This window comes from Ammospiza caudacuta, chromosome 4, assembly GCF_027887145.1.
Source record: "Ammospiza caudacuta isolate bAmmCau1 chromosome 4, bAmmCau1.pri, whole genome shotgun sequence".
Classification (NCBI taxonomy): Eukaryota; Metazoa; Chordata; class Aves; order Passeriformes; family Passerellidae; genus Ammospiza; species Ammospiza caudacuta.
Window position 1 is genome coordinate 64508600 of NC_080596.1, and position 26755 is coordinate 64535354.

Here is a 26755-nt window from a genome sequence, read left to right on the forward strand (position 1 = left end):
ATCCCCAGTTACCTGCAAGGAGTCCAGTAAAAAGATAAAATTGGGCTTTTTGTTGCATATGATGAGAGGATAAAAAAAACCTGGGTATAGATTGAAACTCAGACCAGAAGGTGAAAAAGGCAGTGAAACAAGTTAAAAACTGCTGGAACAGGTTGCCTGTGCAGGTTCTGTCCTGGGAGTTATTAAGACAGGACGAGGTGTGAACTCCTCACAGCTGGCTGCCTTTGAGCAGGGTGTACAATTATGGACCTTCCTGATGTCCTTTATGCCAGACTTACCCTGTGATCCTTTCAGGCCAGAAACCTGAGCAGTAACTGGCACTGCATTTCCAGCCCCTCTGGGTACATTGCCTGCCCAATTCCCTGTAAAGGGAAAGGTTTTCTGTGTAATATAAAATTTGATGTGTTCTTGAAAATTACCTTTTAGGAGGGGTGGCTGCATCATTGCAGGGTGGGACAATAAGGTGTGTGCTGTCTCTCAAAGTTCACCATCACTGATGATCAAGGTTTCAATGGATACAGCTGACTTCCTGAGAAAGGCACATGGTGGCAAGAATTCATCCAAAGGTGACAAGGAGCCAAGCTTGGAATTGTCATCCTTGCAATGAAAAACATCTTTTCTTGGTATGCATTACTCCTTCTAGCTAAAATAATGCTGTGTTTTACTTTAATTCTATGTCTTAAAAGTACCTAACTTCCCAGCTTCTTAATTAAGGAATAAAATTTTATTCCTTGAATTTTATTCCTAAAATATTTTAATTTATTTAAAAGCAGTCTGCTGCTATGGACCAATTAGTGTGTCCTTCCTCTTTTTGCTGGCTAAACACAAGTGTCAAACACAAACTAGATCTAGATCTACTTGACTGCCTATTAAATAACAGTAAAATAGCAGTGCTCACTCATCAAACTTAGATCCCATGTTTATTCCCACACTAGTTTTTGTTTCTTTAATCCAATGTTGTGATGTTTGTTTGCCTGTGTATTCCGTCTCTTCAGCCTATGCACTAAAGCAGCTTCTCTTGAGAACAGGCCTTTGGTTGGTTGCTCTCCAGGCTGAAGGACAGCAGGGGCTGGTGAGCTTGGGTTACACCTGAAAACTCAAAGGAATAATAATTAATAATAATAATAATTTGTTAACAAAAACCAGGCTTCTGCTGGGAGCTGAGGGAGAGCTGTCCAAAGCAGCGGGGTGCTGGTGTTTACTGGGTGTTTGGAATCAGAACCTCCGTGTGGCGTCTCCTCGCCCGGGCACACAAACACAGCTCCTGTGTCCTGCCTGCCTCCTGCCCGACCCTTGGGCTTGGGGGCTCCACTGAAGGCAGCTTCAGTTCCTCTCCCCTGCAAAGTGCAATTCTTCTTTTGGCTTTCTTACCCCGCTGGGTCCACGTGCATGTAACAGTTGAGATATATAAAGACCTGCTAAACAGCTCAAAACATGATGAATGTTTATTGTTTAAATCACATTCTTTTAATCACGTCCAATGCTTCAGTGACTCAATACTCTCTTGGGATCTTGTGCCACCAGAATTCATAACAATCTCTTTATTTCAGTGACTGGATTGCACCTGCAAACCAACAAACCTCTGTAAAGAGGAAATATGCAGCTTCATTTTTGTAAGGTGAATCCTTAAAACCTTTGTTTTATAAAATACAGTGTCTTCCAAGGAAATTTCCTTCTGGGAAATTAGTTTTTGTCAAGTAAAGGACAGACAACTCATCATGAATTAAGAAACCTCTACTCTAGCTACTGAATGTATGACTCCAGAAAAGAGAAGTATATTATATGGTTTTATTCTAACACTTTTTTTATAGCTGTATCAATAATAAAGTTTTGATGAACAAAGTACATGAACCTTGCTAAGATCATTTAAGCATGGAATGTCTACAATGTAGTCAGCTACAACCATTTACTACTTCTTTGAGTAGAGATAAAATTTCGATTTTACATTGAATTTCCAAAGTACACGGAAAAAATGAAATAGGAAGAGCATTTACATCCATTTTAATTGGTGGCAGGCATAAATTCATTAAAACAAATGGGGAAGAAAGACCATTTAGCAGAAACCTCAAAAAGTGCAGTTACAGATTTGTTGAATGACAATCTTTCACGAGATTCTCCAGCAGGCTTGGTCTTTCTTTTAGACATTAGGGTCATTAAACACTGTGACACAGAAGTTCTCAAGGTCAGTGAAGATGAAAACATACTGCAGAAACAAACTGGTGCTTCCATACATTTCATCCATTGGTGAAGGAGATCTCCTCAGGTCATTTAGCTTTGTACTGCTTTGCTTCGAGGTAGTCGGTCTCCACCTGTTACAGATTTGTTTGAATTATTACCATAAACCTTTACATGGTGACCTATGCCACAAATTACATAATATATTAACTTTCGTGCAGAAAAATAAAATTGGGAAACCAGAGTTAAATTTAAAGAACATAGAAAAATCACAATACTATTAAAGGGGAACATCCGATTCTGATATAAATTTGAACTGCAAGAATTTCATGATGGTCAGATGTGAAACTTCATATTTAGAAAAGAAAAGTACATCAAACTGAATAATGCTAATAGTATATAAAGCCAAATCACACAAGATCATTTCAAGATCAATGTAATAAATGCTTATTATTTAGCAGAAAAAAAAAATCAGGAACAATGTACAAAATAATAGTGCAAGAACAGCTGCAATCTATTTGTTCTCATCAGTTTTGAGATTTTGGTTAAAAACTTTACAGCTGGCGAGAGATGCTGCTGAAAAACTCAGATTCCACTCAGTGGGCTGATTAAGGCACATCTTTATGGACTTCAAATGTTCATTTTCTGTGTTCATGTCTATTGAATTCTGCGGCTCCGAGACTTTCACTTGTAGCGTGCTGTGAGAAAAGAAGGGGTGGTAGGAGAGGGAAAAAAATGAGAAAAAGTTTAGTACACTTTCCTCTTGCCCTGCAAACAAGCTGATAAGAGGCAAGATGAGGTGCTGGCAGATGCTGTGTTCTGCTGGATTTTTGTTGTTGTTTTAGTGCACGATGTTCCAGAAACATCGAGATTAGAACCCTGCTGTGCTGTGCTGTGCTGTGCTGTGCTGTGCAGCAGATTGGGCTGGGCTGTGTGGGGATGCCTGAGCCCTTCCATTGGCAGTGTCAGTGCCAGGGCAGTCTCCTGCTCGTGCTGCTCCTTTGCAGGAGGTGCAGGAACAGCTGCTCTTGCTCCAATCATCTCCAGCTGACTGCTGTAAAGGCACAGAGCAGGAACTGGGCAAGAATTTGGGGCTTGTTTTTATTGCTGACTGTAAATTTAGTGCAGCCATGGAAGGACTCATATAGATGGTATTTTGTTTTAAATTTAGGGGAAGAAGTAACACAGGAAGAGAAAGAAACCCAGTCCTTTGTGGGGGTCACTAAGCAGACTAGGACAGAAGTGTGGATTGAATTATCAGACAGTTTGGGTTGGAAGACACCTTTCAAGGTCATCTGCTCCAATCCCCCTGCAATGACAGGGACATCTTCAACTAGATCAGGTTGCTCAGAGCCCCATCCAGCCTGATCCTGAATGTTTCCAGGGATAGACATAAAGCATCTATCTGGACAACCTGTTTCAGTGTTTCACCATCCTCATCATCAAAAATGACTTCCTTAATATATAAAGCACTCAGAAGTGATTTAAGATATAAAACATACTCAGAAACAATTTCAATCCTCATGTCAAACCTCTTCATCCCCTTTATTTTACTGCCTACCTCCTGCAGTGATTTGTCACTCTGTGTGTGATACAGTGTTTCTCACCATCCTTTTCAAAGTTTTTGACAACTTCTAGAATGACAAAGTTGAAAATATTTCTGAGGTACTAAAAATAATGTTCTAAGTATTGTAATTAAGGGTAGGAGGTAATCACCATGCTAAAACCTATCTGAACACAGTTTCCATCCAAGGGGTATTTAAGCAGCAGAAACAGCTTTTACTTGCATTGCAGGCAAAGGGGTTCATTACAGAACTCATTCTGAAGGATGGAATGTGCTGCAGTGTAGTGCTTACATGCACAGAGTGGCTGAGGCCAGTCAGTCAGTGTAGGACTACAGCCTAAAACACTGGCTTGTGCTACTGAAATACCAATGACTGACTTTGATTAAAACATTTCCTATGTCACAGCAAAAGGGAAAGACCTTAGGCAACAGCTAGAATGACAATTCACTGTTGTTTGTCACAGATATCAGACACGGTTTTAATTATTTCATATTTTAATATCTGCACCCCTCAAGGCTGTGTGCCTTGCTGACATGGCAGCGAAACAGAAATTTCACATTTCCTAACACTTGTTCCCAACTCTCCAACTAGTGCACTGCCCCCATGCTCTGCATGTCCTTGTGTCATTATTCAGCCTCTGTCTTTTGTCTTGTTTTGCCTTGTGCCCTTTTCCTCTGGTTGCTCTGATCTTTTCCTTCCTGCAGGAAAAGGAGTGCAGGTGTAGATGATGGACAGGACTTCAGTCAGCAAGGTTACTTTCTTGAGTTTACAACCTCTTCAGACTTGGATCTTTGCCCTCAGGAAGTGAAAGGCTTTTCTTATGACATGGGATTAAGTGCAGATGGAAGATGGTGTTAAGGATTCAGTTAGCAGCTTTCCTCACCCCTACTGACTTTGTGCTTTTCAGGCAGGGCCATGTAGCAAAACAGAACTTCTAACTTCCCAACAGCTAAATGAAGGATAGGGCAGGAATGTTTTGGTCTGTTTTTTTTTTTTTTTTTTTTAAGAGTTGGGGTGGTTTGGGTTTTGTTGTTTTTTTTTTGTTTTTTTTTTTTGGTGGTGCAGGTATACACCTGCAAAATACTTTAAATCCCAGCATTTCTACTGTCATTACAGCAGTGTAGACAGATAAACTGTGTTGAATGCTGGGCAAGGGCCAGACAGAAAAAGCCAAAGGTTTTCTGTTCATTGTATGACCTGGCACCTTCCTTCTGTAGATCAACTGGGAATTGCACCAAGCTGCCAAGGGCCATTTTCCAAACTACACTGCTGGTGCTAACAGTGTATCCTAGATTTGGTGCAACTGTGGCCATCATTCCTTCTCATTTGCTTGGACTATAAATGAAAATGCTGAGTGCTAGTATAGCATCCAACAGCCCTTTCCAAGGACTCTGCTCTGTCAGGAACTGTCCTACTCTTCATATTTTAGGTTTGTACAGGTTTCTGTACAAAGTGCAATGGGCAGGACTGAAGTTGCAAAGCTAGAACTGGAGTATGTGTTGATAATTTTCATGTGGTGATCTATTTACCTCTCAGAGAACTCTAGGAAACTCAATACTTTGCTTTTTAAATAAATGCATAAAAACAGGAATAGAAAGTGTTAATTTTTTCTCCAGTTCCTCAGTATGGGTAACATCAACACAAAAAGTGAAAGTACTTTAGAAAATTTTATATAAAAAGTAAGTGGAAAATAATATGGTTAGAGATCTGCTTTAATATATTTGTTAACCAAGAAGAACCTAGTCTTTCATCTTGCTTTTCATTCCTTTACTTGTAGTGATTTCTTTTCCAGCTGTTGATGTAACAAGGTAAAAAACCTGTGTATTTAAATATTTTTAAATCAGAGAATGTAATTAAAGGGACAAAGTCAAGCTCCAGAAGCCATGGAGCCTATTTCAGGAGAGCCTGGAAGAGTATCCCCACTTTACAGCCCCTGGAGCTCTGCACTACCAACACACACCAGTAAGAAGATGGCATTTAATTCCCTAAACACCAGGCATATACTGACCTTACACAATGGTCTCTAAAAAGGTCAGAATTCCCAGTTCTGATGCCCTGTGTTTACCATGCCTGCAATCATCATCAGTTTTGTTTTTATTCACCTGGGACTCAGTTAATCAGTTTCCATGCATGTGATTTGTGGAAGTCAGCTACAGGAGTTTCTGTGACATGGAACATCATAAACTCCAGCCATGGCATATCCAATAGCTCTCTTTTCACTGGGGAATTTGAAGACAGGACAACAGTGCTGAAATCCCAGTGAAAAAGGTGAAAACCATCTTTATTTTTTTCACAATTTTTACAACAAATTAGTGAGATATCTTGAAAACTCACCATTTTTTCTTCATCTTAAATTAAGCTACCCTTTCCTAGCCCTTTTCTCTAAATAGTCTTGAAGCGCTGGTAACATATTTACTGCTTAATTGAAAAGATTTTATATTTCACCATGTATAATAACTGATCCATATAATTCTTGTCTCTTCTTAGAAAGTAAACAGAAAAAAAAGGCACATGGAAATGTGACTATACTTTTTGATCTGAAACAAGAGCAATCTGAAAAAATGCCTTGAGGAGGCAAATTCAGCAGCCTCTTAGCAGGTGCTCTGCCACGGTTCAGTGCAAGGGGCCTGCTCAGTCTCAGAGGCCGGACCTTCCCCAGAGCCACGTGAAGCCCAGGGGTGGCACTGAGGCCATGGCACAGCACACTGTGCACGGGGACAGGAGCAGGACACGCTGCTGGCTCCTGGGAACGGCCTCCCCTGCTCCAGGCTGCCTTTGGAAGCTGCTGCACGCCAAACCAGCGGGGCTGGAACAGTCAGCGAGGGCTTCAGGGTGGTTCTGCGTGTGCTGGAACTCCCAGCTCCCCCACCACCATTACTGAATTTACCATCTTTGAACAGTGCTGCAGAAGGGGTGGATTGCCTGTGCTGTTCTAACAAATTACCCCTGTGTGACTCTAACTCAGCAGCCACATCACAGTAACACCGATGGACTCTCAGGTGGTCTCTGGTCTCCTTGGCTAAGCAGAGAACCCTGTGTATGGTTAAGTTTCCAGACCTGCTATAAGGATTCCTAAAGGGATCATCCCTCCCCACAAAAATCTCCTCCTATCATTAAATAAAAAGGAATAAATAGAAACGTTTGAATTCAACCCTCTACTAAAGTAAGCAGTGAGAGGCCTCCCCATGCTCCTAAGTGCTAAAGAAAAGCTTGTTCTTTTCCACACTTCCTGTTAAAACTGCCTCAATACAACTTTTTTTTTACTTTTTTTTTAATTCAAATTTCTTTCTTTAGTTTTACCCAAATCATCATTATACTGTTATAAATACTGCTTTTTAATGGCAGGATGGGAGAGCAACACCAGAAAATTTGAGGCTGCCAAGTACAAAAGGAAAATAATATTCTTTCAAGTGCTTATTTTCTCTGCAGTTTGGAGCCACATTCTTCTAGAAAAACAGGATATTTGACACCTGTTGTTGTTGTATGAAAATGATAAAAAATATCTGGCTAGCTCAACTCCATATATTTGCTGAGTTAATCTGTCACAACAGGTTGAAAAAAAGTAGAAAAAAGAAAAAATAGGAATGGGTAAAAATATCTCTTATCTGTTAGGTCAGTCCTCAGCATTTCCCAGAGACTGCCATCAATGCTGTGTGCTTGTGTGCTGTAAAACAGCTATGAAAGCATCACTGCAGGGCTGTGTTTCTCTAAGTCTTTTGCAACACCTACAGATAAAAACATCTCCTTCCCCACTATTTAGGAGCAAGGTCAAACTGGCTCTTACCCTCCTGTCTGACAGAAATTCTGCAAAGTGCACTTGTTAAACACTGCCAGCAGAGATTGCAGACTGGCAGCTTGGAAAGCATAAGAGCATCTGTGACACACAGCACTGACTCGGGGCTTTTACAGAAAGGTTTCAAAAACACTGAGTTGAAACAGTAAAACTTCAGCAGAATTAAAAAAAAATGTTCTCTGTACAAACCCTGCTCAAACAATTTCTCAAAAAAGGAACTGGTGGAATACACTAGATTAAAATCTACAATGAATGCAGCAACCTCAATATGACTTCCAGCAGAGACTGATTTGGTAATGTAATATATATTGAAAAGACAGCAAACCAAGCATGCACAGTCTGACTGATTGTGTCTAAAATTTAAACTCATTTTTTCCACAATGCCAAAACCCAGCAGCAAAGAAATCTACGAAGAAAATTTTAATGTCTCATTTACCAACAGGACTCTCATTGCAGTATGAAATAACATATTTCAGATGAGAGGATGGAATCTCATTTGGGAATCAGAGAAAAAAATGCGCTGGAAATCAATCAAAGCAAGATGGGGAGATAAGCAATATTCAGGGAGTCTTGAAAGTCAGATATAAGGGCTGAGTGCTAAGACAAACAAAACAGCACAGAACACCAAGACAGGAGGTGAACTGAAAGGAGACAAAAAAACAGAGTGAGAAGTCAGAACCAGCCAGAATCCCAGACTGAAATTATAGTGGAAAATTTATTTTGCTCTTCAGACTAACTCAGAGTTGAGTCTTGGTTTGAGAAGGAAAAAAACAAACAAAAAAAAAGGAAATATGAGTGAAATACATACAAAATATATGTGAAAGACAGCAAGAAGAGGCAAGTAGGATTTTGTGAGCACTCTTGGCCTGTCAGTGAAAGAGCATCACTAACTGGTAGCTTTTTTCTGAATTTCTATATTGAGATACCAACACACTGTTCAAGCTTTAACTTGCACAGAGCAAAATTACACAGCAGCACCGGTCATTGGTACTTCATCTTCAAAGACCAAGCACAACAGTAGCACTGAACAGCAGGTGGTTACATTTTCAGGTAAACATTTGGCAAGTGAAATGGATGGCAACAGTTTGAGAGTGCAGGTAGAGAAATAACACAACTTGCTCCCCAAAACCAGTCAGCCTCAGAAAACTACACACATCAGATCATAGGCAACATAAAAGGTTTAAATTGCAATTTCATTCAAGAATTCAGGAACTACAGCTCTTTTTAAAAATAAATTAATCAGGCTTGCACAGCCATGGAAGTACAGAGCTCCATTCTAATGGCTCCCCAAAATACAAGGCAGACTTGAATATATGTTGTCTAAATAGCAACAACATTCCTTTCCCAATTATTTAAAGCAGCCTGACTGAGAAGGTTTTGTAGAACAGTGATCTTTTTGACAGGAACCACCATGTTTTGTGGTGTTACAGACTCTAGCAGTCCACAGAAGACAAGAACAAGGAAGTAGAATATTAATGTAAGCTGTCATGAAGAACTCATTAAATTTTGGGGTGTAATTTACTAGTGATGATAGTACATAACCAGTTAAAGAGAAAAAAAATAATCCTATGATCTCAAACTGTTCATAGCATACTGTCTTAAAAGATCTTGGTACCAAAAAGCAGCTAAGATTCTAACAGTTGAAAGGCAGCATCATTAATGTGATGATGAACATAATGAACTCTTAGCTTCTAGGCACCACCCCAAAACAAGCCTCCTCCTGATCACCAATCCCCTGAAAGAAAACTAATTTCTAGTTATGACTAGAAGCTAGCAGCATGTAAATAAATAAAACCCCTCAACACCTGTTGTGAAGATGAGCACTGTTGTATTTGACTTACAAATATACTATAACAGAAGAAAAGCTTTTGTTATTTTTTTCTATCTGATCCTAATGAAGAAGGTTTGGAAGGAGGCTGGGGGCTCAGAACAGTGTGTGCTGCTGGTTCGGGCTGTTCTGAGGAAGCACAATGTCCCCATCTCAGTGCTGGGATGAATGCAGCTGTGGAAGTCCTGCCACTTGAGCTCAAACCTTTAATCCATAACAGGTTTTTTACATTATAAATGCAATTATGTTATGGAGAGAGATCATCTCAGAAACATGATGAGACAGTCCCTGGGTGGTTTAAAACCCACCAGACTTCTGAATTCAGGAAGGTCAAACAGCAATTTGCAAATAAGTAATTTCCTTTTCTGAGATTTCTACTACTTAAATGTAATTTAAAACCAGCTGTAAGTAGTAAACTGATAAATAGGAAATGTCAGCAACAAATACGATACACAAGAGGATTTATTCAAGCACACATCACAAGAACTTTAAACTAGAAAGACAGGTAGCAACAACAACCAAATTTAAAGAACTGATACCTCAAGTATAGCTCTTAAATATTTACTTGCGGTGTAAATATATTTCTTACATTTTAAAAATAAATTATTATTATTGAATGTTTTGAAAATTATGCTAATTGCCCCAGTAAAAACACTAAGCCTAACTTTAAGTAGTTTTTTTCCCCCTAAAATTTACCCTGCATTCAAAATGAAAGAATTTACACATAGGCAAAAGAGCACAATTCAACTGAGAATAAAAATTTATTTTTCAAGAAAAATATTTTAAGTCATTCTTACAGCTTTTAGACAAGATTTTTTCTGGTAGGTTTCCATTTCATGTACAGGGAAATAATCCATTGTTTGGAGCAAGATTTCAATAGTTTGAAATAAGACAGCTTTGAGGGCAGGCCTGGGTCAGTAAAATATCAGGTATAATCTCTGAGTATATGCGAAATTCACACCTTAGGTAACAGGAACCTGTGACAAGATCTATCTGAAAAGACTGACTTCCCTGAATATCTTAATTTTCATGTATGCATGCAGTTTAATATGAAATGTGAAAGCCTCATTATTCTAATTCCTAGCAGAATTATAACTTAGAAATATTCTACCCTGAGCTACAAAATGAAAACAAAGAGTAAGACCTGCTTGGAAAAACCTGATTGTATCACATTACTCACTTATGGCTTGACAGTTGATATAAAACATCCCAAACCAAGCAGAAATTCAGACTTATGCTTTTAAAAGTTTTTTAAGTCCTAAGTTAATTTTAAGGCCATTTCTACTGGTATACATGAAGTAAGAAAAGTAGGTCTAAAGTTGATTTAACTGAAGGAAGAGCTGCAATCAAGTTAAGATACCTGCCCCACTTACAGATAAACCATGATGAAAGAGAGAAGCAGATTCCTCCTATGGATGCCCAGAAGTGACAGAAAGGAGCAAGGGCAGTGAGTGGGGGATGGAGAGCAGGGGAGTGCACAGCCACTGAAAGAAAGTGTCAAACTCCTGCCTAAATTTAATTTGTGGTAAGGAACCAATACAGCTGAAAGCAGATATAAGTCAGGTGAGTTTCTGCTGTTGAAAAGACAAATCAAACAGTAAAACCTGGACAGACTGAAATCAAAGAATAGAATACAGAAAAGGGCACATTGCCTCCATAAATCATGAAGTTTCTCACTAAAGGTTTACAACCTCTTGACACAGCAAGAGATAACATTATCTGTGCTCCAAAGAAATGGAAGAATAATCTAAACAGCCTTTACTGATGTCTAGAACATGAGAAGAATCAGCATTAAAAAATGGTCCCCTTTTAGTTTTGAAAAAATGCAAAGAAACAAAAATTGTCTGACCTGTCCCACAAGGACAGAATGTGCAACTTGCCATGAATAGGGCAGCAGAAATGAATTTGTCTAGAGTTATAAAGCATCCAGAGCTATTGGCTCAAAAGCATGGAGATAGGAAGATGAAATTATTTAAATATCTTGATCTTGGAAAAGACATATCTCTACACTGTAGGAAAAAATTAAATTACCTGGTCTTCAATATGAAAAACCGGATTAAAAATCTGGTATGGCTTTTTACAAAAGAATTTCTGTACCTGGGTTTGAAGAAATCTATGACAAAAACTGATATTTTGCTCATGGTATTAAAAATCTCTTGGCAAGTGTATGGACCAGACAGAATGGACCAGCCAAAGTACACAATGAGAAACATGCAGTAAAAAATCAAAACAGGAATAAAACTGGGCTGCACTCATCTTCTGGAGAAAATCCTTTGGCACTCACAAACACACAGCTTGGCATAAAATGAAAGCTGATGCATGATCTGAGGATCAGTTTGGTGCTAAAGGAGAGCAAAGCATGAAAGCAGCACGCAGAGAAATGTGGAATACCCAGAGTGCAATGGCCTGGCTGCTCTGAACCGTGGCTCAGACACGGCTCTGAATGAACAAGAGGAGCACAGCAAAGGTGTGCAATGAACAGCAGCTCAGCAGGACAGGACAGGCACTGCTGGGACAAAGGCACAGGCAGCCATCCCTGAGCACAGAGGAAGCACAGGTCAATGCTGTACTGCAACACCACAAACAAGTGTCGTGAGACACAGAAAGGAGCAGTTCAGCCAACACAGGAAGAGACGGCCAATGGCAAAGGTGCAATTTTCTCTACAGGACCAGAGCTGATGTGCAATGATTTGACATCTCAATTGAGCTCATCACACTCCTTGAAAAAGTATGTACATCTTTCTACAAAAAAGTACAAAATTGCAGGGAAAACATAGACAATCTGATTTATTAAGTGAGTAATTAATATAAAAAAGTTCATGAAGAATCACACACCGAGAATGAAATATAAAGTGAGCATTTAGATGAGAAAACAAGTCAGTCTGCTGAAAGCTGGCAATGCAACAGTGGTAAAAAAGAAATAACAGATGAAGGAGATACGGTTTTCAAGATGGTATCTCATGCATTGAAAGGAGACAATGGAGGAAGATGTGTCTCAAGAACAGCATTATTTTATAAAGTTACAATGCAACCAATCAAAACATTGAGTCCTCACCTGGTTAGGACTGTGGAATATGTATTAATTATTACTCAGTGACAATAATTTCAATCTTCTATTTGACTAGCGGTGAAATAAGATTTACTTTTCTAGCTTTTTATAAAGCTCTACTGAAAAAAACCCTTGTGAGCAACAGAGGAAAAAATTCTAAATAACTTCCCAATTGGCATCTAAAGGTTCTACTTGCAGTTTTTCAAAGAAGTGATTTTCTCTTAAAGTCATACCTTAGAAAGGTTCACAGGTAGGACATATCCCTATATAAATATATTCAGGCACAGGTCTATATATCACACATTTCTATATAATTGTATTTGGTAAAACCCATAATTCTGATTTCCAAATGTTTTCCTCTGATTTTTTTCAAAATACCTAATAATAAAAATCCTTAAATAACTATGAAGTAAACATGGCTAATGAGGACTCCATAAACTTTTTTTTTATTGAGATGACACACCCAGAAGCACCATCACATTTGAGATGACACTGAGTACAGGAAGCAGGACTCTGCCCCAAGTGCCACCAAGGGCAAACCCACCAAGCTGAGATGCTGTAGTGGGGTGTGCACAGCAATATTGGCAAAATGCTGATCTTAAAATATTAGACTTCTTGTAGACAGCAATTTCCTTTCAGATACATCCATCCAATTAGTTGCTGATCATTGTAAAAATATCTGTCTTAATTAGAACCTGAAGGTTGCCAACAGCTTTCAGAAACACACAGCATTCTCAGTGACACCCAAGATTCAAGGACATTTTACAGAACCTTTCTTTTCCATGCTGACCACAGGAAATATTGGAGAAACAAAGCCTTTTGCTAAGGAAATACTGTCCTTAAAATATGGCAAAATTACTATTTCTATTAAATTAATATCCAGTTACCAAATAACAAAAACATTTCTATTAGTCTCAAAGGTTGTTTAAACAATATCTTTAAGGCACAGCTATTTTAGCAAAATTCAATGACACTGCAAGCAAAAGAATGAACAGTGAATAAAAGTGGCATCATATTTGGCTTACAAGTCTGAAAATTATTTCAAACCATCAAGGGTCTGACTAAAACTATCCTTTTAGGAGTGAAAGATGAATTAGAAAGGGAAAATCTACCCAAGAATACATGCAAACAACAACCCAGTCATGTCACACCATTTAAAATTTCCTCCCTTGACTATGGAACCAGAATCTGCACTTTTTGAATGTAATTAACTGAAGATTCCATGTAAGACACTTTCCAAAGATGTGGTGAAAATAGAAAAGCAGCACTAGCTTTAGCATATCAACAATAGAGAAATGCCAAGAGGCACAGTACAGAGGTTTCTATGAATTTCTACAGCATCTCTCTTGAACTATTTTCAACACCAAAATATGGAATTGTCTCAGCAAAATTAATGTGCTCTGGTCATGGTCAGACTACATGAATACTTAATTTACAGGTTACCTCTTCACAGGCTCTGTTAATTGACTTCCCTCCTTTTCTATCTAACAGCAACAGAAGCTCTGCTTTAAGGCCATGAACTCTCAACAGAAGAGAGGATTTTAAAAAGGATATGTACTTGTCAGATTTTCAAAAGCACTGTGCAGGCCTTGGAAAAATGCTATTTTCTCTTCTAGTAAAAGGCTTTCAAAGGAAGACAGAAGATTGTCTATATTTATTTAGTATTACCAGTTCCCTAAAGAAAGCTGAAAAATCTAGCCATTTCCTCAGGACCAAGGACAAATAGGAAAATATGACTATGAGTTTCTCAGTTTTTGAAGAGGTAAAATTAAAAACAGACAGCAAAGCCATACTGAATAAAATGATGAAAAAATCACCCCAGCTTAGGTATAAAACTGGGTATATAAATTCTACACAAAGGCCTAATGATCTAAACTACAGAACACTAAGCTACAGAAAACTACATATCGTAGCAGGTAAAGAAATTTGAAGACCCCAGAGCCAAGTTCTTTAAAAAAGTCCATTATTCAAAGAAGCAAGAATAAAAATCCTTAGCTCAGAACCCTCAAAAGAAGATGAGTAAAAGCATACTCTAAGACAATATGCAAATCAAAAATAAAACTGAACAGCACCCAAAACCTACACACCCCACATTAGATCACCTGATGTGAGAAAAAGAAAAGGAAAGAAGAATATGTAATTTGGCAAGTAGAATCCCAGAGTGTGAAACAAAATGGAGCATTAGAATGTGGCATGGGAGCTGCTGCTGTTCCATCATGGGGAATGAGGCAGAGACCATTAAGTTCATTAAATGAGTAAGGATTTACTACACATGTACAGTCATCTACATATCAAGTTACCTTTCTGCTTTTACACTTCTGCATTAAAACTGGCCCACTTACTGTGAACAGACATGCAATTCACATTCTTCTTATATTTCTATTAGTGCTCTTACTTTGGTTTATGTCTGCCTGTGAAAAGGTAACTTCTTGTCTGAACAGCTACAGGCATGAAAATTTCTATCTGCTTACTCTGCATCACAGGTAAAATTTATTTTAGAGCAAGTAACCCTCTGATGAAAAGATTTTGTGAAAAGAGCCTTCTTAAAATCAACAGATTTAATGACTGTTACTCAATGTCTCCTCTGCACTTTTCTTAACCCAATATTTTAAATTTGTCACTGATTAGGGGTATAGAATGTGGTCCTTGATGAAAGCTGACCAGCCTGCTAAAACCAATCTTGTCTGCCACCAGGTCATTCACAGTAGAAGGGAAGTGATCCCCATTTGTAGCTTTATTATTACTGGATATCACTACCATGACACAAATAAGCAACAACACTGGAATATTAAATCCATTCTAACACAGATGTGTAAAAAAGAATTCACAAAAATTTCCCTTCCATTTTTTTGCAAACTTATAGTAATGGAAGTTAAGTTTAAGAAAATGCTTGTCTGTGATATTAACACAGATGTTATTCTATGTGCAGAATGAAGGGACCAATTAGACACAACACCGAAGTTTTCATAGTTATGATTCTTCACTCTTGCAGCCAACTTTGAAATTACCACAAAAAATTAGCAAATTCTCTTTTCAAGAACTGCACAAACTTGATTTAATTAAGGTAAAATATAAAAACCATATCCAAACTTAATACAAAATTAAAATTGAAAAGTCATATTCTCTCCTGAAAAATCCAATAGATCTGTTCTAAAACTCCACACCACTTGAAGAAAAGTGAAAATATAAAGGTGAAAATTTTATTAAAAGTTCATGTTAGATGAAAATATCCTAACTTTAAGTGACAGCAATCTATTTTGAAAATGCAAACTGCCACCCTGATATGAAGGCCAAGAGCACAGGTCTGTGATGTCAGCTCTCCCTGCTACCATAGAAGATTCACAGTCTCTTTTCCATCTGTATGAAGTCCACACCCTTTGAAGCAGATTTTTAAAACATTTAGTACATTGTAAGATTGTAAAATGGAGTATTTTACACATCCCAGTTTTATTGTTGGATTAATAGTTTTTTTGTATTTTAGCTTGGCTTTCTTGACACCTTTTGCCCAAGTCCAAAGCATGTTAATGTGACCTTCAATGTTACAAGTGAAGTACTCTTGTGAAAAGAAAACAAGTGCTTTCCTAAAAACAAGCTTATGTAATTTTCTTTGCACAATGGAGAATAATAGCATTTCAGTGTTGCTAAAGAAATTAAAATTGCCAGAAGATGGATTTAGAGTAAAAGGGAACTGCCCCTCAACACATCAAATGCATTGTGGAAGCAACAGTTCAGAAGTATAAACAAACATCAAATGGACCCATGTGTCTACCAGCCACCTTATCTTGAATACAACAGGCAATGAGAAAAAGCAATTAACTCTTTTCTGTTGCTGCAATGAGTGCATGGCTAGCTCTGGTTGTTGGACACTACCTTGAGCTGTAAGAATTCAATTGTTTATTCCTGCTTGCACATGCTAATAAAAAAACCAAGAGTACATAAAAAGTTTGGTAACAACATTCTGCCCACCTGCCACAATGGTTCACAATAAAACAGCACCACATCTCTCTCTTTAAGAACATTTGGTAAGACCCCATGTTTAAGAAAAACTTCAAATACTGACCATAAATGTGTCTATAGCAACATTTCAAGCATGACAACAGAACAATGATATAGTTTATGATACCACATAAACAAAAATACAATCCAAAGAACACATGAACGAAACATGATGTTTTCATGTGCATTTAACTCCCAGATGCAGGAATTATGTTTGAAGTCACATGCATGCCCAGCTAGAAATCATGTTGCTTCTTTTTAGGGAGTAGCTATGTTAGACTAAAAATATTTGTATGATTTCCTTGGCTGGTGCAGAAAGTACACAATGTTGAGTCAACACAGCAAAACAAGACATCCTTCCAATATCAGACAATCCTCTGACAGTGCAATAGTACCCCTAAGAAAGATCTGGGGTTACAAGTGTGGAGACAATTCCAGAATCATCATTCTTTGTCTTTTAACATTTCCTTTTTCAATTAATTTCCTATCATAGTTTTTCTGAAGACAATGACTGATATGAGAAACCATGAGTAAAAGGGAAAACAACAAAAACTGTAAATGAAGTAATGTAAAATATCAAAATAGTTATCAGATTTCCTGAAAATCCAAAACTAAAGGATGAAAGTTATCAGGTAGATAAAATTGAGTCCCAATTAAAACTAACATGAGACCGGATCACAGTAATAGGTCTTGCATTACCATAGAAACAAAACATTTACAGATAAATATAATTGGACTGTAACATTTTCTCAACAAGTTACAAGTATGAGAGAGCTCTTTCTTCATTTGCAATATAGAAATGGGTATATTCTATCCTTTCCTAGTTTGTCTTTTTTCTTTTTTTAACAGCAATTTTGTGTCAAAGTTTGAACTTCTTAAAAACAAGTTATTTATGTTGAGCTTGGCTGCAGATCAATGAATCAAAATACAAAAGAGCAATCCATAGATAAAAAAATGCTGTATATTGGAAAAAGCAGGGTTATACTGAATGAGCTTAATAGGAAGAATTCTATATATCACATGAAGTACAAAAGAAATAAAGCATACAAGAGCCATTATATTGTTTATATTACAACTTAAATTAACCTTTCCCTTTATTATCAGAGATCCTTTTCTAAAACATAGAATACAAAAGAGGACCTAAAGTTTTTACCTGATATTTTGAATAGGGTTATGATATTTGGCCAATATCAGATTAGCTAATACAATATTGTTTCTACAAAGGTAGCAACTTAAATCACATTGCAGGAGCTGTGAGAGGATTTCACACCTTAGCAATTTTGTTGAAATGAGTTAAGACTTCTGTTTAAGGATATCTCTTCACCCAACAGAAGAAATAATTACAAAACAGATGTGCCCTCTTTCTAAGTAATATAATGGCCTTTTTGAGATCACAGTTGTATTACAATGTATTTATAAATACCTATCTTTAAAAAATGATTTAATTTCACACTAGCCTAAAAGATTCCAAGCCAAAGTATTAAGCAGAGTAACTGTATATTGTTCTTGTGAAAAATAATTTTGCATTTTAAATTGTTGTATAAGGATTCAATGTGCAAACCCCTTAGAGTCGGCAGATTTCACTTGGCATGGGAAGGATACTAAAATGGGTCTCTGACTAAATAATTTTCAGAAGTACAAAATACTATCTTTTACTGTAAAATTACAAAAATATGACTGACTTGTAACAGTAATCATCCAATGAGAATTTTTTAAAACCAGCTATATGCTAATGCATTGAATTTATGCTTTATTTTATAGCTTATTCCTCCTCACACTATGAGAAACTACACAATGTAATGAAATTCTGTTCCTTTTGAAGTCAATAGCCAGTTGTGACTGACTACAGAATGCCAGAACTTCTTGTCTGTCTAAACTATATTGGTTAGCTTATCAGAGCTGAAAGAATGGTGCAAAACATTATAAACATTTTAAAATTGCACTTTCTGAATTATTCTGATGTTATGCAATGTTTGATTTCATGACTTGTCTGAAATTAAAATGAGTAACATGCAATAAACAAAAAAGTGCCTAGTTGTTTGACTTCTCCAATTCTTTAGGATTTCAATTTTAAGATGAAGTGGGGAACAAGAACTTACCTACTTGGTACTTTGGGTAATAAGGTGCCATTTGTCCACTACTGCATGATTGTCTCTTATGCCTTTTTCTTAAATTTGTATCAGTGGTCTCCCATTGTGGACTTTTCCTTTTGTTTATTCTAGTAAGACCTTCAGAACTACCAGCAGGATTATCGTCCTGGTTTACACCACTACTTAATTTTCTGCTGTGAAACTGGCCATCCAGCTTTTCAATCACTTTAGAAGAATTAGATCCTTTAGATGTTTCCACTTCATTTTCTTGTTTCTTTAATGTATTTCGTTTAGTAGAATGGGACCTTAAAAGAGGATGTCTTTTTTCTTCCATAAAGGCCTGAGTGCTTTTACTGTCGACAGCTTCAGGAGAATAAATGACATTATTTAAATTAAATGAATTGTGCTGCTCAATATGGTTGATTTTTCTCAGAAATATCCTACAGTCTTTAAAGGTTTTGGCTTTCCAAGTATTTTGAAACAGTTTATCTTGGCTTTGTTCTTTTCTAACATTTTGCTGGCAATGAATTGTTCCATTTGCCTCTGAATGTGACTTAAGTATATTTGCTAAACCAGGATGTGGGTTAAAGTCAGACGATCCCATCATCTGTTCAACAAATGCATCTCTGGTTTCATTTTCAGTTGGCAAGAGGCTATTCTGAGACTCTACCAAAGTCTGAGTGGGCTGGATTTCTACTGTATTTTTCCCCTGCAGCTTGGGTGTTTCATCATTGGTTTCCCCACTTGTACTCTTAAACAATTGGCTTTGGCAAAATAACTGCAGATTTTTCTTTTTTGATTTCCAGCCTCCAGGAGCCTGATTATAGAGCTTTTTTGTTTGTCCCCACCTATCACGCTGCAACTTCTTAAATTCATTTCTTTTTAATCTGGCTAAAGTGAAATTACTTTTCATGCTTAAGACTGGAGACCTCACCATGTTATGTAACATTTGCAATTTCCCTGCTGGTTTTGAAGGAGAGGATAGTGCAAACTTTTTAAAGTGCTTTCTGAAAGGGCAAGTGCTAGGATCAGATTGTTTCGTTTCCATCTTTATCTCTTTAGTACTAACTACCTCTAAGGGATTGCGAGCATTTGCCTTTCTCACAAGAGAGAGAGACTGTGTTTCTGTAGTTTGCATAAACCAGGTGCAGAGTTCATTCATATTACACTTTTTCTGGAACAGCATTTTTATAGGTGATGTTTCAAGTCCTACAAGGCAGGAGTCTAAAGGGTCTGACATTTCAGTATTATAGTCTTGTTCAATGGGATCCCTTTTCTCACACACACATTTGTCAAACTCACTTCCCCCCACTCTCAACCAGGTATTAGTCATCTGTTCAAATCTATTGTTTAGTTCTTCCAACAAGGTGTCACTTGAAGTGGAAGTAGGCCACCACCTGAGAGAGGGATTTGACGAAAAAATGGGATCTGATGATACCTCATTAATGGGCCCAAATCCACCATCCTTAAGATCCTTTTTAGCATTTCCTGGATTTCTCTGTTCTGAGGTATCTCTGGATGCTGTGCACTGATTGGATTGTGTAAGTTTTTCCTTTCGCTCTTTAGCTTTTTTCAAATGGAGTTTGTAAGATTTATGTAGTAAGGCACTTCTACAAGTAAATGGACTAGAAGATGCTAATGAATGCAAAAAATGCAGTGAAGGTTTTCTGTCTCTAGCAGAGTGTCTCGATGGAATTTCACGTTTTCTTGACACTGTTGTAGTAACACTGTGTGACCCATCCTCTCTAGAATCTTTCTGCATGTTCTTTACTTGACCCATATTATTGCACAGTTGATTTTTTCTTTCCTGTGGTATGTTTTTTTCTAACACATTCTGCTGTTGTAAAGGAGGCAAACCATTGCTGATGCTCACTTTTCTTTCCTGAGGTGAAAGTCTGCTGACAGTCACTGATATGCCGGAAATTTTTACTTTTGCTGGCCTGCCAGGTTTTCGAACAGTGGTTAATGGTTTCTTAATCTGCCGTATAACATTGCTGCAAGGATGTGCTGATGCCAGATTGCCCTTGATAGGCCTGACATAGTCATAACCAGAGACCTCCTTTTCAGCAGAAGGATTCTGGAAGGCTTTTACTGTTTCAGTCAAAGCATTTCCAGTTTCTGCATTGTGCCTTGCTTTGCTGGGATCATTGGCAAAATTAGAATCAATATGTTGTGTGGGCAGAATGCTGATGAGATTTAGATTACCTTCAGAAACGTGTCTCTTAGTTCTTCTTGACCTTCCAAAAACAACTGTTACAGTAATATTTTTGTTGCTGTTAACTTCTTCCATTGCTGCTGCATCAGACTTGATGCTTTTACCACCACAGCTAAGTTCAGGTCTAAGTTCTGGTTTTGTGCTTCCACTCGTGTCTACTTTTGGTTTAGGAGGCCGTCCAATGGGTCTCTTAACCTGCTTAACTACCTGAGGACCTATTTTCTTTGGTCTACCAGGTTTTCTTTTGAAAACTAATTCACTGCTACTGCTTGATTTCTCCACAACTTCATCATTTTTTTTTGAGTCATTTATGTTGATTTGACCAACTGGACAAGAGCTTGTAGCAGCTTCTGCAAAAATGCAGCTTGACCTCTCCTTAGTATCATTTTCACTGCAATCACAACCCTTGACACAGACTGCATGGGAAAGGTCACCTGTGGCCTTTTTATCTAACAAAGCGTTTGTGTGCCCCTGAAACAAACAAAGATCTGTGCTTCCCTTAGAAGATGCAGCTGCAGATGTTAATGTGTATTTGACTCCTTCATGACTGTTAACTTCTGAGACAAACATAAGCTTAATAGGACTAGAGTAGTTTAAGGGAGATGGGATCTCCCCAGCTTCAGAAGTGACATGCAAGTCCCCATTACTGGAAGTTGAACTGCTTGAATTAAAGGTCAGAGATTTCAAAAGGCTGTCATTAATTTCTTGATCTAGAACAGTTTCTCGTGTGTTGGATGCAACACAAATTGCTTTGATTTTACTGCTGCTTGGCACCTGTGAATGTGGAAGGAAGGTTTGTCCTGTGCATCCCATTTCGCTCAGAGTGAAAGGTAAGCCCCTTCTAGTAGCTGGGTTTTTAACCTGTTCATAAGCATTATCTTTTAATTTTTGGCTTATTTTGTAACTATCCAACAATGAGTTGCTAGTCTTTCTGGATAAGCTTATTGTATCTTCTAAACGCTCCACAACAACTTGCAGATTTGTGTCTCTCACAATTTTGCTTATATTTATGTCACTGCATCTTTCAGCATGAAGATTTTTATTTATTCTCATTTTTTCCAAACTTTTCAACGACTTTTTTGTACTGGATGACTTTCTAAACATGATATTGTTTGTTACATACACAGAGTACCACCCAGGAGGCACAATGTTACGTTTAGTTCTACCCAAGATTTCATTATTCTCATCCTTCAGAGGAATCGCACCAGTCTCTTTTAAGGTTGCACAATCTCCTTGTGCATTTGGGAGTTTTGCCTGGCTGGCTGCAATAGCACTGTTTTCTGAAAGAACTAAAAAGCTGGAGCTGGTCTGAAAATTAGTAAGAGGTAGATTGAAAGACTCTGTTTGGTGTGCTGGAAAGCACATTGGTTTGGTTTGGCAGTTCACACATGGGTTACTTCCAAGGTGTTGCAAAGTCTCATCTTCTATGACAGTAAAAGTATGTCTTTTATTTGGATGCATTTTATCAATTTTTTTTGTAGATTTTTTTGCATTTCTCTCAGAAATTGACTTTTTTCGTACAAGAGTTTCATCAAGGCTTGCAAGCTCCCTCTTGATTTGCAAGGTCTGTCGTCGAATGACTGGTGAGTCAGGAGAATTATACGTTGCAAATAAAGTTTCCTGACGCTTGCGAAATCTTGTCTGAATAATTTTATTTTCCACTTGTTTATCATGTTGGCGAAGTAATTCCATAAAGCTGTAATCGCTTGCCTTAGCATTATGCAAAAGAGAAGTTATGAAGTCTCCTAACTTGACATCATTTTCTGGTGCCCTGTCACTGCTAGAAAGTTTTACAAGATTTGTGGCTAGATCTGTAGTGTCTATTGATTTCAACTTCTCATTAATGCGGTCCATTAAATCTTGAAAAATGGCAGAATGTTCACCTTTCTCAGAGTTCATACAACCATCATTGCTTTCTTGGTCTGCTGATCCCAGCGCTCCATCTGAATAATCAATCTCTTTTCCTTTGCACATTTTACCTTCATACTCAAACTCTCCCTTGCTTCCTTCAGCTGGCAAGAGGGATGGAGGCTGGTTGATGGATATTTCAAGCTTGTTGTTGTCTAAAGTTGGAAAGTCCATAACCATTCCTTCCGACAATTCAAATTCTTTACTGTGTACAGGTGATAGTGGAGGTGGCGATGGACTGCGGGATCTGTTTGAATTTTTAATGCTGCTTAAGAGGTCACAGTCCTTAGCTGAATATGTACATGCTGCTGCTTTCACAGAATGCCTGTTATAATTTTGCAACTGGTCAGCACAATACTTAGGAGAACTACATGCTTTGTTCACCATTGTCTTAATACATCCAATTGCTACAGCTTGGCATGACAAAGAATGGAAATCTTTAATACAAACAGACAGAGGTGGTAAACAAGTGTTTGGCCTTTGATTTTGTAAACAGCACCTTTTTGTCAGCATGTGTCCATTGCAACTGCAAAATGGAACGTGAACATCCTCTTCAGTAAGGGAACTGGGAGTTTCAGAGTGGACCAAATGTGTTTGCTTGCAACTGCAAGCTATAGGAACATTTTCATCCTGTAATAGGAATTTTAACATAGCCAAAGTCTGTTGCCAGTGATATGAACAAAAAGACTCCAAAACTTTGTTTAATGCTGATTTTCCTTTTTCCAAATTAGCTGTTTCCTCTGAATTTGCATCAGCTGTTGAGCTTGAACTGAAAATGAAAACAAATCAAAACAAAATATAAATTACAGTAAAACACCACATCTAATGTTTGTTATAATGGTTAAACTCAACCCTATAAACCTGACATTTACAAAACAGTTCTGGTCTATTTGCAGTATTCAATCATACTTGCAAGTCACTAGCAATGATGTGCATCTTATCAGTGACAGCACTAAACTACCATTAAGAAAAATAATCATGAGAAAAAATAAAGGCAAAAAGAATAATTTGCAATACAGCTTCTTGAACCTAATTACAATTACAACAACGTTAACTTTCTGGTATTTCCAACTATTTTAACTATTAATGAAAGAAAATCTCACCAAGAACCTGGCAAGCTTGATATTACTCTCATTTCACTAACTGGGGCACAGAGAAGGTAAATGAGTGAGGTTCAAGGTTGTGGCAGAGGAAAGAATGGATCCATCTCTCCTGAATCCCACTCTTTGATATTTAAATACTCAAGTGTACTGAGTGCTCTTCAGGATACACTTTAAGGTATTTCTAAAGACATTTTTATTTCTATATTTAAAGAACACTTAACAAGCTAACAGAAAATAGAAAAAATAGCCTAGTGCTCTTTGCAGGTAAAATATTCCCTTTCAGTTTTAAAAAAAATTGCAATGGTGCATCACAAGCTCTTCATTGCAATATATTAAACACACACGTGTGTGCATACACACAGATTCCTTAAACAGAAAAAGAGATAATCACCACTGAAATAACTAATTTCCAAGATAAAAGCTAATATTCTTTAAATATCCTTAAAACAGGGTAGGCCTATATTGAAGGATTGCTGAGCAGTTGTTCTCAAATGTATTAACTAAAAAAAAAAAAACAACTTAGAAATACTACTTTAACTATTTAATCAATTTCTTATAAATTATTAAAACTAATGTCACTACTTACCTAATCAATCATTTATACTGAAAAGCTGAAAATTTTCCATGGTAGAAATTAATACAGGTATTTCTTCAATTAAATACAAAATCCTTATGCTGGATAGCAACTATCAAGAGATAGTTAACACCTAATTCAAATGTTTTACTGAAACCAATTGCATGAGCAGAAAATGTTGGAAGAATTCTGTTTTAGAAAAGTATGTATAGTTTAAACATATCACCAAACTCTGAACATGACACTAACTTTTTTCCCTGTTATTATCCCCTGTAATTTTTTTGTATTTAAGCCTGTACTTCAAAAAATTTTCATGCTGATTTTTTTACAACTGTACTGATCAATGAACAAACATATTTAAAATTTAGTGTGCTATATTTAAATAGTTACCTATTCATTAATTGAGTCATACCCAAAATTATAAGCATCAATAATAACTTCTAGCTTTGAGTTTCTTACTGGATGCAAACTTGTATTTTTATTGTCCTAGACATACTTTAAAGCTTAGAGCTTAAAACCAGCCAACTGTGCATAATAATTCTTCATGTTTTTTCCTTCTCCTGTAATATTCCATAAGAAATGGTATACATTCAAAATCAGGCATCTAGATGATACTAACTCATAAAGGTGTAAGATAATTGTGATGGTATTAGTTGAAGTTGAGATAATATTTAATCTGAAATGATTAAGTCTTAAAAAGAAAAAAACCAAAACCTCTTTGCACTTGCAATCTAAAATAAAACCCACATTATTCAAGGGAATGTCAGTGTCAGGATTTGACTCTTTTTGAAATGCCACTACACTGAGAAAAGTCTGTTACTCCAACAAATTCAGGAGTCACAAGGTATCAAAATCACTGCACTTGTGAGAAGAAAGCTCATTCTAATAGTACAATTAAGGATAAAAGGTAATTGCCCTCCCCACCACCATGATTTTAATTAATGTTTTGAAAGGCCAGACTAAAAAAAAAAAAATTCAACATGCCACTAGGCCTCCATCTTCCATATTCTGTTTGTAAACCAGAGTAAATTTGTTAAGCACTAATTTGCTAAAAAGATAGCTATAGCAGAATCTCTTTTTAGACTGATTTTTTAAACTAGCACCTTTCTATCTGTCCAGACTTGCAAGGTGTGTCTATAGCTTCACTGGAGAGCTTGAACTATAGAGGACCTGTATCCATAACTGCTATTTAAAGTCTGTTCACTGGTGGAAGAAACTTCTGGAGCCTTACAACCTTCTCAGAAGGAGTGACCAAATCATCCACAGGCCTCAGAACTTTTGAATTTGCTATGTGGAGATCAATTTTTGTATAAAGCAATATTCTGATTATCACAGGCATTCTTCTAAAACAATTTATTTCCTGATTACCTACCCTTGTGTGACATCTATAATCTGCTTTCCCCTAACATGAGTTAGTTTCTAAAGCTGACAAACAACAGACAACTTTCATCTATTCTATTGTGATCAATCTTCTGAGTTCCTACAGACACATGGAGCCCTCACTCAGCCACCACTTGGGAGCAGAGCTTACTACACAAACAAATTCAAGCATTAAAGCAACGTATTTTCCTTGAAGTGTCTCCCTGTAGAGATATCAATATATTTAAACATACTAATTTTGAGTAGCTTTTCCATACAACTATTATAATTATACTTCGGTTTCCTGTAATACCTTCCTATATCTCTTTAAATTTGTGTTGTCACACTGTAGTTCAGCCTATCCTCAGGATAAAAGGCTTAAGCAATCATTTCCTAGAAGGAAGACCTATCACTTTGACAAACTGCACACTTCCTCCAAACCATACACAGAAAGATGGCAGGAGAGAGCGGGCAGGAAACTGAGGGGTTGAGAGGTGAGAGGATCAATATGCTGCTACCCTGGCACCTTCTGTATCGCTCAGGACCAAGGTTAAGCATGGAATGATGCTTCCCTTCTGGCAGATAGGGGCACTTAATAACATGGAGTGGGGATTGACTGGAGTCCAAAAACAGCACAAAGGCAACAATGTGATAAGGTTAATTCCCAGACTTTCAGTGTATTAAGTTACATATAAAGAAGTAAAACTTGGCCTCCTCCACATCTAAAAACTATCAGGGAAAAGCTCTATGAGAGGACTCCCAAAAGAGAACCTTCCCTTGTTGTCTCAGCCAGAGAGAAGATAGAGCACTCTAGCAAGATCTGTACAGACCAGCAACAGCAACAAAACTGGAACAGAACATAGTTTCAAGTACTCATACAAACAGAATGGAACTACTATAGAAATACAAATCTGTCTTACAGAAATGTTTGTTTTCTGACTTTATTAAGTAAATAAGTATCTCAAAAAAACCATATACTATTTGTAATTTTTAGCTGCTAACTAAGGGGCGTGTTAGAACAATAATTTTCTGATTTTGTTCTCATTAGTAATTAATCAATTCAGAGAAAAGAAAACATCCTTCCTTAAAGCTACTTTCTG

At 37.2% G+C, this 26755-nt stretch overlaps 1 protein-coding gene across 6 annotated transcripts in view; it reads right to left on the reverse strand.

Moving 5' to 3' along the window:
• Positions 1-1481: 1481 nt before the first annotated feature.
• The window catches only part of LCORL (ligand dependent nuclear receptor corepressor like), an 80408-nt gene continuing 55134 nt past the window's right edge, over positions 1482-26755 (reverse strand). Inside the window, exons 7-8 of one of the 6 annotated variants that reach the window (XM_058803306.1) lie at positions 2734-2873; positions 1482-2309 (exon numbers count right to left, since the gene is read on the reverse strand). In XM_058803306.1, coding sequence (XP_058659289.1) covers positions 2269-2309; positions 2734-2873 — 181 coding nt within the window. In that variant the 3' untranslated portion in view covers positions 1482-2268. Of the gene's footprint in view, positions 2874-15742; positions 16804-18505; positions 23389-26755 lie in introns of those variants that run through there. The other 5 variants (XM_058803301.1, XM_058803300.1, XM_058803303.1 and 2 more) reach the window with 5 other exon arrangements.